Source organism: Papaver somniferum, chromosome 5 (assembly GCF_003573695.1).
Source record: "Papaver somniferum cultivar HN1 chromosome 5, ASM357369v1, whole genome shotgun sequence".
NCBI classification, from domain to species: Eukaryota; Viridiplantae; Streptophyta; class Magnoliopsida; order Ranunculales; family Papaveraceae; genus Papaver; species Papaver somniferum.
In genome coordinates, this window is record NC_039362.1 from 6119781 (window position 1) to 6136170 (window position 16390).

At 38.0% G+C, this 16390-nt stretch overlaps 1 protein-coding gene across 1 annotated transcript; it reads right to left on the minus strand.

Moving 5' to 3' along the window:
- Window positions 1-10382: 10382 nt before the first annotated feature.
- LOC113278688 (probable aldo-keto reductase 2) lies at window positions 10383-15979 on the minus strand. The gene is made up of 7 exons (XM_026527456.1): window positions 15945-15979; window positions 15297-15588; window positions 13598-13651; window positions 12019-12231; window positions 11742-11914; window positions 11277-11379; window positions 10383-11152 (listed from the first exon to the last, which is right to left on the minus strand). The coding sequence occupies exons 1-7, from the start codon at window positions 15977-15979 to the stop codon at window positions 10811-10813; spliced, it is 1212 nt and encodes a 403-aa protein (XP_026383241.1). The 3' UTR covers window positions 10383-10810.
- Between the last annotated feature and the right edge of the window lie 411 nt (window positions 15980-16390).

The following is a 16390-nucleotide window of genomic DNA, read 5'->3' on the forward strand; positions in this document are numbered from 1 at the left end:
TAAAATGGATCAAAAGGGTGTGGGAATGTTTTCAAAAGAAGGTAGGATACGCATATATAGGCAATTAAATGCATTAAACAAATTACAACGGAAATATTCTGACCGACACGTGTCAGTACAACAAACAGACGCAGTAACAGGCATGACACAGCCACAACGTTCATAAAGGAAGTAAAAAACTAACCCGGGGGACCACCTTGGAGACCACTTCCTTCTTGAGAACCATCATTGATAGATCGGTTCGAATCAGATTCATTCTCACCACCTAACATATCGGAAGGAGTAAGTAGAGGATGAAGAGGATCTTTAATCGTTCAAACAATTAAAGGACGAATATAGTGAAGAGTCATGCGGGGAGAGATCCTCTCACGAACAATGGGATTGACTAACCGACCCAGATGGCGCTCTACACACTCAAGGATCAGGTTAATATATTCCTCAATCATAAGACCTCTAGGTTTGCAGCCGATAGGAAGAGGATTCTAGCAACGCGTGATGAACGGGAAATAGCTAAGAAAAGGACCCAATCAGAATGCATCACTAAAAGAAAAGCAAGAATACCTTAGTTGGAGGAGGATATGCAGAGTGAGGAATCTGTAGAGGCTTCAAAGGAGGGACACGCCTTATCTTCTTAGAACTAGACGAAGGAGGAACACTTCCTTGTCCATTCCTTTGAAAGGGATCGCCATCCAAAGGAGGATCCCATCTGGTCGACCAAGAAAGGCGACCTTTATTACTAGAAGACAGCTTATATCTCTTGGCGACCTTAACACTTAATTTCACGCGACCAGAAGCGTGCATATCCTTATAATCACTTTCAGTCAAAGCACGAGGATCACAAGGCTCCTTGGTAAGAAGGTTGAGGATGTTTTGGTTGACGCTATCAAGATACCGAAGCCATTCAATGGTAACATGATCTTGACGACGAGCTTGAGGATAGTTGAGATCAAAGAAACATTGACGATCGCTCATCCGAAGCCCGCTCTTGAAGATGAAACGATCAAAACTTTTCCGGACCTCCACATCTCACTGATTGAAGAAGGAAAGTAGACATCAAAAGGAGCCCCTTGATCAAAACCCAACTGTCGCGCGACACGGATAGTATTGTATGATTCGGAAGAGAACCCTCCCCCATAAAAACCAGGAAGACGCACGGGTAAAACAGATAAGAGCATATCAAACTCATCCGCTGAAGGTCCCTCTGACGACGAGATCCTCCATGGAACCTTGCTGACAAAATTATAATGAATGGAACCAATGCGATTATCATGGTACGTGAGAGGGTTAAACTCCGTGCCCTTGTCTATAAAGTCCTTCAGTCTCTCTTTAGGATGATGACCTTTCTTGTGGTATAAAGCCATCCGTGGATGACACTTGGTTTCGTAACAACACGTTTAGAACCATCCTGAGAGATGCACTCTTCTTGGCGAGAAAGAGACAAAGGATTTAACTGAGAAGGCCGATACTTGGGAAAACGCTCCCAAGACCATGCTTGAATAAAGTTAGCAGGGAGAAAAGTATCAACCGTATGAGACCCATCCACGCGAAAAATATCATAAACCAACAAATCCAAATGATGATATAAACCGCCTAGAAATATATGAGCCAAAGGAAAAGACACACCTAGAGACATTATCACAGCCATAGGAATTAGCTCATTCTTAATAGTATCCGGGGACTGTACTCGAAAACGTCATGACAAAGCCAAAAGAGAAGGAATGCGGACAACTCAGCTCTATCAGTTTCCCCTTCGCGAGGAGGAACGCCTTTACCAGGTTCAGACTGAAGAGGGGACCAGTATTTGATCCAATACGAAAAGGAATCCCGTCGTTGTCCGGATTTCTTCTTTTGACCGCCTTTCGCTAAAGCGTCATCATCATCCTCTCCAACAGAGGAAGGCTTTTACCGAGCAGCCTTCGTAGAAGATGCCATCAACTTTGAGGAAGACGAGATAGGAACGGAGGAGTCGAAATGGGTTGATGCGGAGACTTTTCCCTTCCCCTTACCTGCAGGAGTACTTACCACGAGCTCGCCGGGTAGTTGGAAAGACATTGACTTCACCTTGGCATTTTGAAGACGGGTGCAAAGTTCCTTATCCTCATTGTTAAAGGATTTATAAAGACATCAGCTATCAAATACCGCGTGGACATGAATGGGTGACCCGGTGAGGGCCACCACATCTTCCAGAAGCGGAGTCGCTTCACCCCAAGAAAATAAAAATGTATGAGGAATAGGTCCCCAACGCGCGCATAATTGGTTCAAGCTATCATAGTCTCGCCGAACATCTCTAAACTTGGACAACTCTAGATCCGCATCTATACCCAAAGAACGGAGATACGCGCATTCGAAGGATTTGAGCAGATATAACCCACCCATGGATCCCACGAGTCATGTGATTTAGCGGATGGACGATATTCAATAGAAGGAAAAGTGTCATCACCTCGATGAATTTCCAAGCGAGGGGTATCCTCGAAAGAAGGAATAACAGGAGAATCATGTTGAGGACGAATGAGCCAGTCCGGAGATCCTGACGGAGCGAATGGATGGGAATTAAGCATGCGCGAAACACAAACATCGTCATAAGGAAAGAGAGTAACGCTATCATCTCCGACAGGTGGTTTGATCTTTTCTTTAAGAACCGGATCACGTCCGAAGTCTGCCAAAGAGAAATAAGGATCGCGGACAGGTGATCCCTCAGACATAGTGAAAAAGCAAGAGAAGGAAAGAAGAGGGAGAGTGAGAATATTCTGAGGCGAGGCCTCCCTTATTTATAGAATGATAAAAGGAGGAGCGGTTATTCGAATTCCATAAGTTACAAACCGCCCACTAAATTTATCTGTAACCGCAAAAGGTATGTGTGAATGTTGACATGGTCTTTGACCAGTCAAACAGTCAGGGGACTAATGTTGATACATGAAAATGATCAACCATGTGAATATCCTCCCCTTAATTTATCAAGGGACCCTTTTTTGTGGAATAAAGGGACTTGGGGACTAGGCCTAGCCCCTCAAGATGAGTGGTTCAAGTCCATGAAAGGAAAAGATGGGCTTTGGACTAAAGAAAAAGGCCCTTTAGGTTTGACATTAACTTAAGGATAAGGAAATGGCAACTTAGTAATAAAGTAATCTTATGGGTGTTTATCCATAAGGATATTACTATAAAAGGAAGAGAGGGTACATTTATTAAGATCATCATTAGTTCCTCATTACTTCCTTAACCACATTATCTCCTTGGGAGTACTTTCTGTGATTAGGGCTGGTTCCTTCTTATTATATTTTACCCACAAACAACTGGGGTTGTCAAATGGCAAAATAATTATATAGTTGTACACTGTGTTGAATGTCTCAAGTCTTTCAATAATTGGGTGATCTCTTATGTCCTCTAGTACTTACTGGGAAAATGATACTCCTGAATGGATCCTAGCTATTATGAGAGAAAAAATTTATGTTCACCAATTTGAATGATTAATATAAAATCATATTTCTTAATAAAAAAAAGACGTACCGACTCATATAAAGCATGCCAAAAGGGACATATATATCATGAGAGAAAAAAAAAAGTATTTTCTACCAACAGTAATGGCACCAAAGTACATGTATCAATTGAACATGGGATGAAGTTAGGATGTGATTCTAGATCTCACCAAAGAGTTGGGAATGAATCTTCTTACCTGTATTGGTACAAGCAATGTAATGCGGGTACCATAATAGCAACCAATTTCCATAGGAAGGTCATAATTTAGACCTCAACTTTAATAATAAGAAGAACTTTGCCTGGCCAAATTGAACTAGATCCAATATATGCGCTTATGGAATGAAAAGTACACCATTCCGAAGAAACATAAATTCTCTAAAGCACTTGAGATATATCTGGATGAAACGTAACATTCATTCACTCTAAAGTAATTGAGGTGAATCTCACTTTTGTTACTAATAAGGCCACACCACTTATTTAATATCTCAAGACTCAATGTCTAATAGATAGTGGTTTCTCTCCCACCATCTTAAGGGATTTAAACTAGTTGTTGACTAAGAGGATTGGATCATCGTGAGCAACACTACTCAATTTTTTTTCTTCAAGATAGAACAAAGACGTCAATGTCTCTACATGTACCAAGGGATAATCACACCTTGTTAACTTCCAAAAAAACTCATGCAAATGGATATCAAATGGAACCTTACTGTGATGATAATTTAATTGATTGCATCTTTTATAATCACTAAAGTATTTGGAAGGAAATATACTTTATAGAGACTAATGAGTCAATTCAGTGAAATGTAAATTGCTATAGTATTAATTTGGATTATTGAATCTATATTGATTTCGATGGTGAAATGTTGGAAAATGATTCATACAGACTTTGACATAACCATAAAGGCACTTTGGTTGTGACATGATGTTTCGTTTTGAAAGTACTCATACGTACATCATTGTGTTTGAGTGGACGAGACAATGTGAAAAAGATTTATAGAATGCGAAGTAACGACATATCTCTCAATAAGTGTTTTCTAAAGTACCAGATGCACAACCCCCTCCTCCCTCCTATTATGCTTTTAAGTAAGAGAGCATATCACTCATTTTACAAAGTCTTCAGTAAAACAGGATTGAGACCATCCTAAGATGCAAATGGTAAACAATCCATATTACAAAGATAACAAGGTGACATTTAGAAAAATATTCATGAAGAATGCGGACCATTAGAGTGACTTATGGCTCAGGTGAATGTTTTGACATTTTGGACTAGTTAAAGTTCCCAAGAAATTTGCGTTAAAAAACTCCTATCACATATTTCACAATATAAAGTGCAAAGGCTCACCACCCTTATTAATTATAGAGAATTTACATCAAAATGACTTGATGAATATTGCATGTTTAATAGGATCAATATAGAACATCTTATACCCAATGGTCTCTCAAAGGATACCATCAAAGGTTACAGATGGTACCTAAGGAATAGGTTATGCGTATCAACCTATGTTTTATTGCTTTGGGGATATGCGATATTACCCGCATCTTCCTTAATTTGTTTTTAGAACCCGATATCAGTCGACATTTTCTACGCACCAGTTGGTAACTGGATTTAAGCTTGACATTCGTGTTTTTACACATTTTGGTTGCACTATATATGTGCCATTACGACTCCACATCGTACTATGCTAGGTCTTCAAAACTGTTAAGTAGTTATGTTGGAAATGAGTTCCCAACAATTATCCGCATTTTAAAACTTTTGGAAGGAGATCTCTAACCGCTAGATTTGCGGGTTATCACTTTAATGGGACAGTCCTCCCGTCGTTAGGGGAAGATAAGAAAAAGTATATTTTTAAAGGAACGAAAGGAATTGTCATGGTGTATTGCCACTATGACTCATATTGATTCTTGTACTCCACAAATGTAAATTTGAAGTGATAAAGAATATTTTGATTTTCAGAATGTACAATGATGTTGCTAAAGTGATGAGATCACACATACCAGCTGCAAACCTACCTGCAAAGCTACAAATCCTCAATACCAGATATACACCATAGACTAAGGTATTGCAACTACACTCAGTTGAAGAGTGGTCGAGATCGTGGCTCCATAAAGGAAGTTGGAGAGACCACTTGGTTCGATCAATTTTCACCTAGAAAGGAAGTAGGTGAATAAGGCACAACTTATTTATATCATCAGAAATCATCTCATAAGATTGTCTCATAATATGTCCATGGATCAAACTGGAGGACGCTCCGAAGTTTTTAATGATTCTAGAGAATAATGAAATCCTGACAGATTATGAGAATGTACATGAGTCAATGGAAAGAAGAAGTAAAAAGAAGAAGAAGAAGGAAGATATAAAAGAAAAATTACTCTCGATTTCCGAGATTTATCTCATTTAATGCGAAGAATGAACGATTAGAAATAAGCGGTTAAAAGGACGTATCAGATAACGGGTGGTCAAGAAGACACGTGTAAATCATGAAAGTTCAAATTTCGGAAATATGTCGGCAAAGAAGAATATAAAGAGATGAGCATGTGCGATATTTTAGGATAGATATTTCTCATATCGCTCACTTTATAAAGAGAACGACATGAGAAGAGGCAAAATGTAGGAGTGAAATATCGCACATTCATTACTTATGCGAATTAGTAATGATTCAATATAAGCAAAAATTATTTCTCTTGGATAAATTGAGATGACATACCTGATGATGTCAAGAAAGTAAAGTGTGAAGATCCATGCAAATAGTTAGTTATGCGAAGTTGAGCGAATGTAACGCACAGTTTTCCCGAAAATAGGGGATCTATTTGTTATCATCCACTATGTAGTACTCTATATAAATGGAAGGTTGTCATGTAATGAGAGAGATCTAGTAAGTGTGTTAGACAATAAATTTAGGAGAGAGAAGGTTTATTTGGAGAGCAAGTTAACAGGGGCGTATTGGATCAAGTTTTTTCTAGATAAAATTGGATACTAGTTTTACCCGAATCTAGTGGGTTTATAATGTTTCTTAAAGAATTTTTAAGATTCTTATAGATATATGATTTCAGATTATAATGGATTTCCTTAGGAGTGGTTACATTTTTAAAAATTAAAATATATTACCAATTAGTAATATATTTGAAAAAACCAAGGTCATGATGATTCCCTTAAAATAAAAAAGATCCAAAAGTTGAGGTGGGCGGTGGTGGTTGGTGTGTATGGTGTGGTGGTGGCGGTGGTGGTGGGCACGTGGGTGGTGGTTTATGTGTGACGGTGATGGTGGCGGCGGTGATGGTTGGTGGTGGCGGCAGTGGTGGTTGTGCTGGTGGTGGTTGGTGGTGTGTGGTGGTTTGTAGTGGTGGTGGTGGTGGAAAACATAGCATGTTGTGATGAAAAAAAATTTGTCCATAAGAATTCATGAAACTCTTGTAGTTTGGGTTAAGATTGATATGAGATAATAATATACATATTTTTCCTACAAGTATCCATAAGAATCCATATATATCTTGTCCCTTAATTATCCTAAGAAATCTTAAATAAATTGGGTACCTAGGATATTTGTGGAGTCTAAAACAATCCTAATTGAATATCATGGATATTTAATGATTCCTTACATATCCTAATTGAATACCTTGGAGTTTTTAGGATTGTTAAATATGCATGTAAATCTTAATCCAATACATCCCTGTAAGTAGGGGTGTCAACGGGTCCGGGTCCTCCCGGGTATCACTAGATCCGGACCCGGACCCTACTTATAAAGGTCGACTCGGGTTCCTAACGGTTCGGGGTCCGGTTCCTAAACTTGTGGACCCAGAACCGGACCCGTTTAAATACCCGAGTACCCGTTGGTTCCGGGTACCCATTAGGTCTTAAGAAAACTATTTAAAAAACCTCAAAAACTTAATATATTTCTCATTTTAGCTTGAATTTATGTAGTTTTTATAAAAAAATTATTATTCTTCTTATTAATGTACTAAATAAAGATTAAATGTAAGAGAAAAACTTAAAATGAGTAAAATATCAAAGCTAAAACTAGCAAAATATTTGTAATTTTTCTAAAATCATGAATAAAAAAATGATTAAACGGGTACGCGATACCCGCGGGTATCCAATGGGTATTACCTGTTTAAATTTGGGTCCAATCGGTTAATTACTCCTGGGTCCAATTTTAGGACTCAAAACCGGACCCAAATATACCGAATCCGGTTCCGAGTCCGGGTAATGGGTATCCATTGACAACCCTACATGTATGTCTTTGTAACCAATTAGAAGTTTGATTAAATAAACAATCGATTTTACCATTATCTCCTATAATACGGTTAGATTCTTGTATGGACGTGGTCGTACGATTTTATGCAACTACACTAGGGATAAGGTCACATTTTGCTTTCTAGATGTGCCCACTGACAATACTGCAGAGAACATCCCCATTCATCCCTCCATTTCTACGATGGCTTTTGAACCAGGTGTTAATACGAAGTTAACACCTGTTTTAACATTTTTATGAGATCTTTGTTCCTCTGTTTTAACTCCGGCTGAATCCTAAAGAGGTGAAGTTTTTGGCTGAGAAAATATAAAAATTCCCCTCAATGCTTCGTTTATGTTTTTCGAATCAGAACACCAATTTGTCACAGAAGGGTGGTGATGGTGGTGGTGGTGTTTAAGAAGACGCGAGGTTGTTAGATGAAGAAGCTCATTGGGAGAAAATGATCACGGAACTTGAGATTGAGGTATTTTTGGATTGTTTTCCTCTTTTTTATCAACAAAACGATAATACTATTATGTAAAAGAATGAAAGAATACAGTCGATACTCGGATGATCCCGAAAGGAACAAACAAGTTACAGAAGAATCTACAAATAATTGTTTTCCTCTTTCAATTACTTAAATTAGGGCTTCTTCTACTGTTTGTCTTCAAATTTCTAGCAAGGATTAACTTTTCCTTTTCTCTCTCTCGAAACTATTTAGGGTTCTTATTTCTACAAAAAATTGGAGAAAACTTAGGTTACAATTTCTTAATTACATACATAATTATGTCGTCAGTAATGATGGAACTGAAATGATATACAGTAGAATAGGTGTTGTGTTGTATATCATGTTACAAGATTCTTATCATTTTCTGTTTCAATGTGCATTCAGCTTCTTTTGATCGAAAACAAAAATTGGACTCTACAATCTGATAAAATCCAATCATCTCATCTCAAATTTTGTAGTGGAAAAATGTAACGAGAAATTGAAATTGGCTGAAGCTACTCGAAAGAGTTCTGAAATTGAAAAGAAACTGAAACAAGTGGAGTTCGAAGTGAGCGGCAGTCGTGAAATGCAGAGTATGTCATTCACTTCATGTCCCTAATTTATTCAATATCATGATTGTTCTTGCACACATTTTCTTCTTAGCATTTGTGTCTCAACTTTGATTTGTTCTTTCCAGACGTGAAATGAATGAAGCAGCTATTGCTAAACAAAGAGAAGAATTCAACCAGCAACGTAAATCTATTTCTGGATGAGAAATTGAAAAGCAAGGTTGTTGCAGTGGAGCAAAGACAAGCTGAAATCCACCGCATGGAAGAAGAGATAGGAAGACGGAACAAGGCAGTAGACCTTGATTTTAAGTGGGAAAAAGTGAAAGATAAAGAGAACTCTGTCAAATCTCAGGAAAAAGACTTGGACAAGATAAAGAAGCAATTGGTTGCCGATAAAGAAAATATGCAGAATATGAGGTCTGATCTTGAGAAGAACGTGGCCTAAGGTTAAGGAGGAACAATTGTGGCCGTGTGAAGAGGAAAAAAAGCTCAAATTAACTGAAGAAGAGAGGAGGATAGAGTGTTTGCGCTTCAAATCAGAAGTGAAGCATGAGATAGCTAAGTGCAACCATGAAGAAGAATATTTCATGAAGGAGCGTAAGGGTCTGAATCAGGACAAAGAGGATATTGAACAGTAACGGGAAGTAGTGGATGGAAAGAAAATTGAGAGTGCTGAAGAGCTCAAACAGGTCAGGGAGGAGAGGGAAAGATTGGACCATGAGTGATCAGCTATGTCTGAAACTTGTCGCACTGAGCGTGAAGATGTGCTACTTGATTTGAGCTGAGGAAAAGGGAGTTGGAGGAAAGTATTCAAAACCAGTGAGAAGAAATGGGAAAAGAATTAAGAAACACAGAAAGGGCTTTTCACAAAGACATGAAGCTGAAAAAGACTCAGATTGAAAATAAGTTGGAAAAGTTGCTAAAAACAAGCTTAAGGAACGGCAGCGTGGCATGAAGGAAAACATGCAAAAGGTTGTCAACCTTCTAAAGGCGTTCAAATTTTTTTTCCTGGGGTTACCCCAGAGCTGTTGGAAGAGTCTTCTCAGTTCGAGGAGAATCAAAGGGAGACTACATCTCTTGGACGAAAGAGGAATCATGCACAGACCACAACTAGTGAACAAGAAGAAGACGACAATGATACTTGTTGTGAGAGTGTCACGACAGGTGGATGCAGGAAGAGGCGGCAAACAATCCATCCAGAGTTGCAAACTTCTGGTGAAAGATTGCAAAAGTAAGTACACTACCTCATTTTCAAGTTCATACGTTTTGATCTTTCCTTAACCTCACATTACCTCTAGTCTCATCAAATTTTTTACTGAAGTTGCATTTAAATATGTCCACAGGTCTGTAAATAAGGCTGACGATATAATGACTAATGATGACTTTTTCAGACTGATGTCTATCTGTCTACGGAGCTTTGAATGATGCAGGCAATGCCGGTATTAAAGGAATTTTGTGCGGTGATGATGGGCATTTTACCGCTGCTTTCGTGAAGGACATTCACTAAAACTCTACTAATGTTGCTGAATCATGATCAGTTGAAAATGGAATGCAACTGGCAAGAGACACTGGAAGCAAAATTTAATTGCCGGAAGTTATTTACGGTAAGCACTTCACCTTAGTTGTCGGAAATACTTGGTTTTGTAAGGTCTTTTGCGAGATATTTTCTTCACTTGTCTCTAGATTTTGTCCAGGTCCACTTTTATCATCGCTATAGGGAGGGTAACTTTGCTGCTAATGAATGTATATCTTGTGTGTCTATTGACAGGCCACCTGGATTTTGTTCACTTGTCTCTAGATTTTGTTCGTCTAGTGTTGTACAGGAAGAGCTTTCCCTAGATATGTAAGGTTTAACTATTTTCCTGTTGTTATAACTCTTCTTACCCCAAAAAAGTTAATTACTAGCTTTAGAAGTCTGCCCAATTACACCTTGTTTGGGAATTATTTGTAGAGTGCATAACAAAGAAAAACGCCAAGACCAACCAAACAAATTAGGGCACATACACATCTCTTATTTTTCCATACAATGCAAAGTTGAATCCAGAAACAAACTATTCATTTTTCCAAGAGGACATGCTAGGTGTCTCTGAGTACTTCCAGGTCGACTTCATTGCTGAATGTCTTTCACCCTTCACTGCATCTTCATCAGAAGCAAGAGATTCGAGTTCTGCCAGTTCTGTTTCAGTTAGTTTCACTGCCAAAGCTCCTACATTTTGATTTAGGTTTTCAATCTTTGTTGTGCCTGGTATTGGACAAACATCAGTTCCTTGATGATGTACCCACGCCAATGCAAGTTGGGACGGGCTGCATCCTTTCTTTTGAGCCAAGTCATTTACCCTCTCAAATATATGTTTGTTCTGCTCTAGATTCTCTGGTTGAAACCTTGGCAGATTCTACGATAAATCCAACACATTTTGTGCATGAGGAGTCATATTAGGCAAACAAATCTTTGTACTTGAAAAATAATCAACTTAAGTGCTAACCTAAAGCATGGGATAAGAGATAGAGCTAGCAGACCTTTCGCATGTCGTTATCAGCCAGATTGTCAACCAACTTTGCCCCGGAAGAAAAGAAGCCTCTTCCCAGAGGACTGTATGTAACGATTCCGATTCCAAGTTCTCTAGCAGCGTAGGAAAGGAAACATCATTAGCTTGATAAGAGCATATCCAATACAAGGGATAATGGTCTTAAAATTGCATGCCACCTAGGATTTAAGAAATTTTTCACCAAAATTTTCATCTCCAACATAAGGGTGAAGGTTATAAATTTAGATGACATGGTTAAACGGGAGAAATGGAGAAAATTTAAATAAGACCCTGGATCTTAAATCCACGTCACCATTTTATCTCTAAATTCAAATAAAAATTATTAGATAAAGAGTTCTTTTATTTTTATCTTTTTTGTGATTTGCATTGGAGATGCTCTAAACTTACAAAATATCTCACAATAAATGATTTTGAATGTAAAATATGAGTGTCTCACCTACAGGTAGGGATAATGTCTTCCTCTGCATCCCTCGACCACAATGACCATTCCAATTGCACTGCTGTTATTGGATGAACAGCATGTGCTCTTCTAATAGTTGAAGCCGACGCCTCGGACAAACCTATGTATCTGATCTTCCCCTCATCAACGAGTTTTTTCAGTTCCATCATCTTTCATTAATACAAGAAAACAACTTAATATTTAGGATTCATCACCACTGAAAATTGAAAAACAAAGAGAAACTAAAGAGAATAAGGTTTTGAGGAAAACATACTGTAACTTCAATGGGAACCTTGGTGTCTGTTCTATGCTGATAATAAAGATCAATATAATCAACCTGAAGTCTCTTCAGACTAGCTTCGCAAGCAGCTCTAACATACTCAGGATCCCCACGGATCGACACCCTCCCACCATCTTCAAAGCTACAAGCAAACTTAGTAGCCAATTGAACCTTGTGTCTCTTACCAACAAGTGCTTTCCCAATGAACTCAGGATGAACTCATCCTAACTATTGACCATATTAACGGTACTGTGTACCAGCATTTCGTAACCTCTGGTTCCTATGAGGATGCTTTCTTAACAACAATAGTGAGCACAGCTCCAATTTTTCAAGAAATCCCCATTGAATGATCTAATCTCAAAGAAGTTCATCATTCAACATAGGAAATAATACGAACACATGTAATGTCAAAATGATTCTAGTGGAGTGAGTTTGCTTGGGTAGGCCCAAACCCATCCAGCATGCAAAAGAGAAACAGCAACTGAACTATTTGTGTAGCTTCGGAAACAAACTCACCTGTCTCTGTGTTAATCATCTCAGGAATTATTGGCACAAGTGAAAAGCCAAAACTGTTTCCCAATGGAGCTTTAGTCTGGTTGTGTCATCTGTTGAACTGTTTGATACCTAGTTATTTCTGTAGTGTTGAGCGACTCCTAAAGCCTTTGCTTGATGCTTCCATATGACACTGACGATCACATCAGTAATTGTCTGCGAAGAAGAAGAAAATCATACAATATTATGTAACGGAACTAAAAGCTTGTGTATTGCGAAAATCACTTTGTTGTAACAAAAAGCTTACTTACCCCAACAAGTCTTGCTTTGACTTGTTTGATTTGATCAAGAGAGAATGTGGCGGAAGTGATTGAAGGTTTGACTTCAGTGCCAAAAGTAGTCATTTCTGAACTTCAATGCTCAAAGCCTCAAACTAGTTCACTTTATAACTTATGAATAATAAATACACCATCATGCTTGCTTGACCATATCAATCATGAATGCTTGTTATCCCTACTTTTGACTCCAGGACTAAGGTGCCTAATTCAAACACCAAAGGCTAAATCCTATGCTAATATTTACAAGAAGACTTCATAACCAAGATGTTGACTCTTCTAGACTAGACGAAAAGGGGTGTACGGAAGTGACATTCCCATTCGTTTTGTCTTCTTGAACCAATTCCACAATAATAAGAATTTGAATGAACAACCACTGCCAAGCAGAAAACTGACAAATGTGATGTTTCAAACAGCACATAAGCTATGAACTTCTTAGAAAGGGAAAGTCTAGAGAGAAGTTCAATCAGTAATTTACTTCTATATAATGAATTACTTATCATGAGAATATGAGATACAAAGATGAAATTTGGGTGATTAAATAAGAGGTTTTGCAACAAAATATTACCTGAATTGGGTCTACTTCTCCTTGAATGATATTTAATATTGATATATATTTTGCTTGACTAGCTTCCTTAGTTCGAGCATAATATTCTTGGTCTGCAAAACCATGTCATCCGTTTTAGAAGCAGGTTCATAGAAATAGGAAAGTTATGCAAGCATTTCAATCAGCATGGTGATCTTGCCTGCAGAAGTCTTCTCATAACGTCTAGTAGTGTAGTTTTGCAGATCACATTAGCCTGCCAATAAAAGAAGTATCAGCATCAGACCATTAGAACAACTTTTATTAGATGGCATTTATACTTCTAAGAAAAAAAAACATAGGAAAAACAAAAATGTAAAAGAAGAAAAAGAAAAAGGAAGGTGATAGCGTTTCTCAACAATTCTCAAGTAAGTAAGTTATTGTGGTTTAGGAAAATTAGCAAGAGAGCAAGCTCATCCTCCACACTCTGGAGCAGCGCCCAGATCGACCTCTACGATGGTTTTGAGACTTCCCTTATTCTTCCTATATACACCATAATGGGTACGGCAAAATTCCTAGTGCCAAACAGAAACCAGTTTTTCTCATCTCTCGGTTACTATAGATGCACATTAAGTTTTACCAATATCAAGTACCCACATAATGACAGCAGCCCCACGCTAAACTTATTTTCTGAAAAGCTATCCTTTATGGCACTCTAAAACTTGTCTTCTAAAAACTTTCCCATATAAACCATATATTAGGGCTAGCATTGTTCTTATGTTGAATTGTTAGCATGTTGTTTCATTTATATATTTCTTAAACGAAAGTGTCACAGGGATTACAGACTAGTTACCTTTTATTAGGACTTTGAAAGTAATTACATGCTACATTTAAAGCTAATGCTAGACAATTTCATTGCAGATAAAGGTCTAAACTCAAAGGATTGCGAAACAAATAATCTCTACCTACGGCAGGGACCTTAGAATGGGCCTTCAGTAGTTTCAAGTTAAAATTACGTTTCAAAACATAATTGCTACAAAATGGGAGAGATTCATTGGTAACCTAAGTGTTCCTTACCCATAATTGCACACTTAAAAAAGGGAACTTGAGGATTAGAAATAACCTGACGCTCCACTCTAAGTGGTGTATATCCAGTCACAAGAAATGGCATCTTGGTGTTGGGATTAAGGATGTAAGTAGTCCGACCAAGTCATTATTCATATATCCCGGATATCGTAGGGTGGTTGTACTTGCTGACATCACAGTAGAACCAAGGAATTTGTTTGTGCAAATGTAGGATTTGATAAACGAAGACGCTCCACGGCTATTCTATTCAGTGCAGTATTGTTAAGCACAACAACACAATCTGGATTTAATGTTAGCCGACATCACTTGTCTCCATCTGATTTGGAAATACACTATATGTCTGAATAAGTTTTTTGCTATAGTGATCATTCAAAGTTCTTCTTGGGATCGCGGGCAGACAGGAAGTGGTCAGGTTCTAAGCAATTTGTGCATATATTTCACGACTTGACAGAGAATCCTCTAGGTTAACACAACCATACTGTACAATCACCGACTAGAACAACTATTAGACCCCGACTTCAAAATTCTATGCAAATTTTGACTTCAAAATTCTATGCAAATTTTGACTTCAAGGAATGCCTGCTAAATTCAAAAAGAAAGAAAAAAGGAATGACTATTGAATTCAACTATCATTCTAGGAAAAATCAAATCTTATGCAAATCTCCAATAATGCAAAAAAAAGAAGAAAAAAAAAATAGTGGCCAGAAACACAACTAAATGTGATAACTTGATTCAGTGTTTACCATATAAGACTGATCTCATTGAACTACACATTGAAGACATAAAAGAGTCGGCACCAAATAAGAACCACAAACAACTAACATGTAAGAACCAACCTGACACTCCACTTCATCTGCAATCATTGTTCCACCAGCCTTAGCTAGAAGGCCAAGCACCCTGCTGGCAAGGATGCGCATATAGTTAGAGAGCTTTGATACCTTGGAAGCACTCTCTCCAAGTGTCACGTCAATTAACTCATCAATGGCTCTTGGATCTCCCGAATCCTCAGCAACCTCAGTACTTTCCAACAGCCTGGTGAAACGATCATACAACTGATAAACCAGAAAAAGCCTCCCCGCTGAGGTCCCGAGCTTCTTCCTCAAATGTTTCTGCAAAGCTAATACAGCACTGTCATGTACCCACAATGATTAAAAAAGAAAAAGGTCAATGAAACCATCCTCTAAAGAGTTCAAATATGAAAGGTGTTTAGCAGCCAAGTGTTACTGTTTTACTCTGCGGGGTCAAGCGGTCAAGTGTGTGGATTATTGGCTCACACTTGACACCTAACGGGATGAGTAGCTATTAAGCCTGATCGACACACTACCCATAGTATTATTCTCTAAGTTTAATTTTAACCCGGTTAGAGTTTAAAAAACAGACAAGATAGTAAGAAGTCTTCTTACTTCCTCCACATTTGCATCAATGAAGATTAAGGTATAATCTACAAATTGTAAATGAGAGATCGTTGTACTATTCTCAGTCACCTGAAAACTAGAAAGTTTACCTCTTGCGACCGCATCATTTATCAGTTTTGAAAGAATTTCTATTATGAAAAAGATAGAGAGATAAAGAGACTCCTTATCTCAAACCTTTGCTAGGTTTAAATTTCTCAGTTGAACTTCCTTTAATAGGAAGTGACAAATGGGTGCTATAGACACACCAAGTTATCCATGAAATCCATTTGCTATCACATTCATGTTTCCTTAAGATTGTAATTAAATAGAGATTGTCAATTGATATTGTAAAAGCCTTTCTCCATATCAGTCTTACATAGAATACCTAGACTCTTTCTCCTTATCCCGATGTCCACATACTCATTGGCTATTAGAACATCATTCAAAATTTGCTTTTGTTGTATAAAAACAAATTCTACGGGTGAGCAATTTTAGGGGTGAGCATACATCGATTATGTGCCGATTTTTGTCTCATC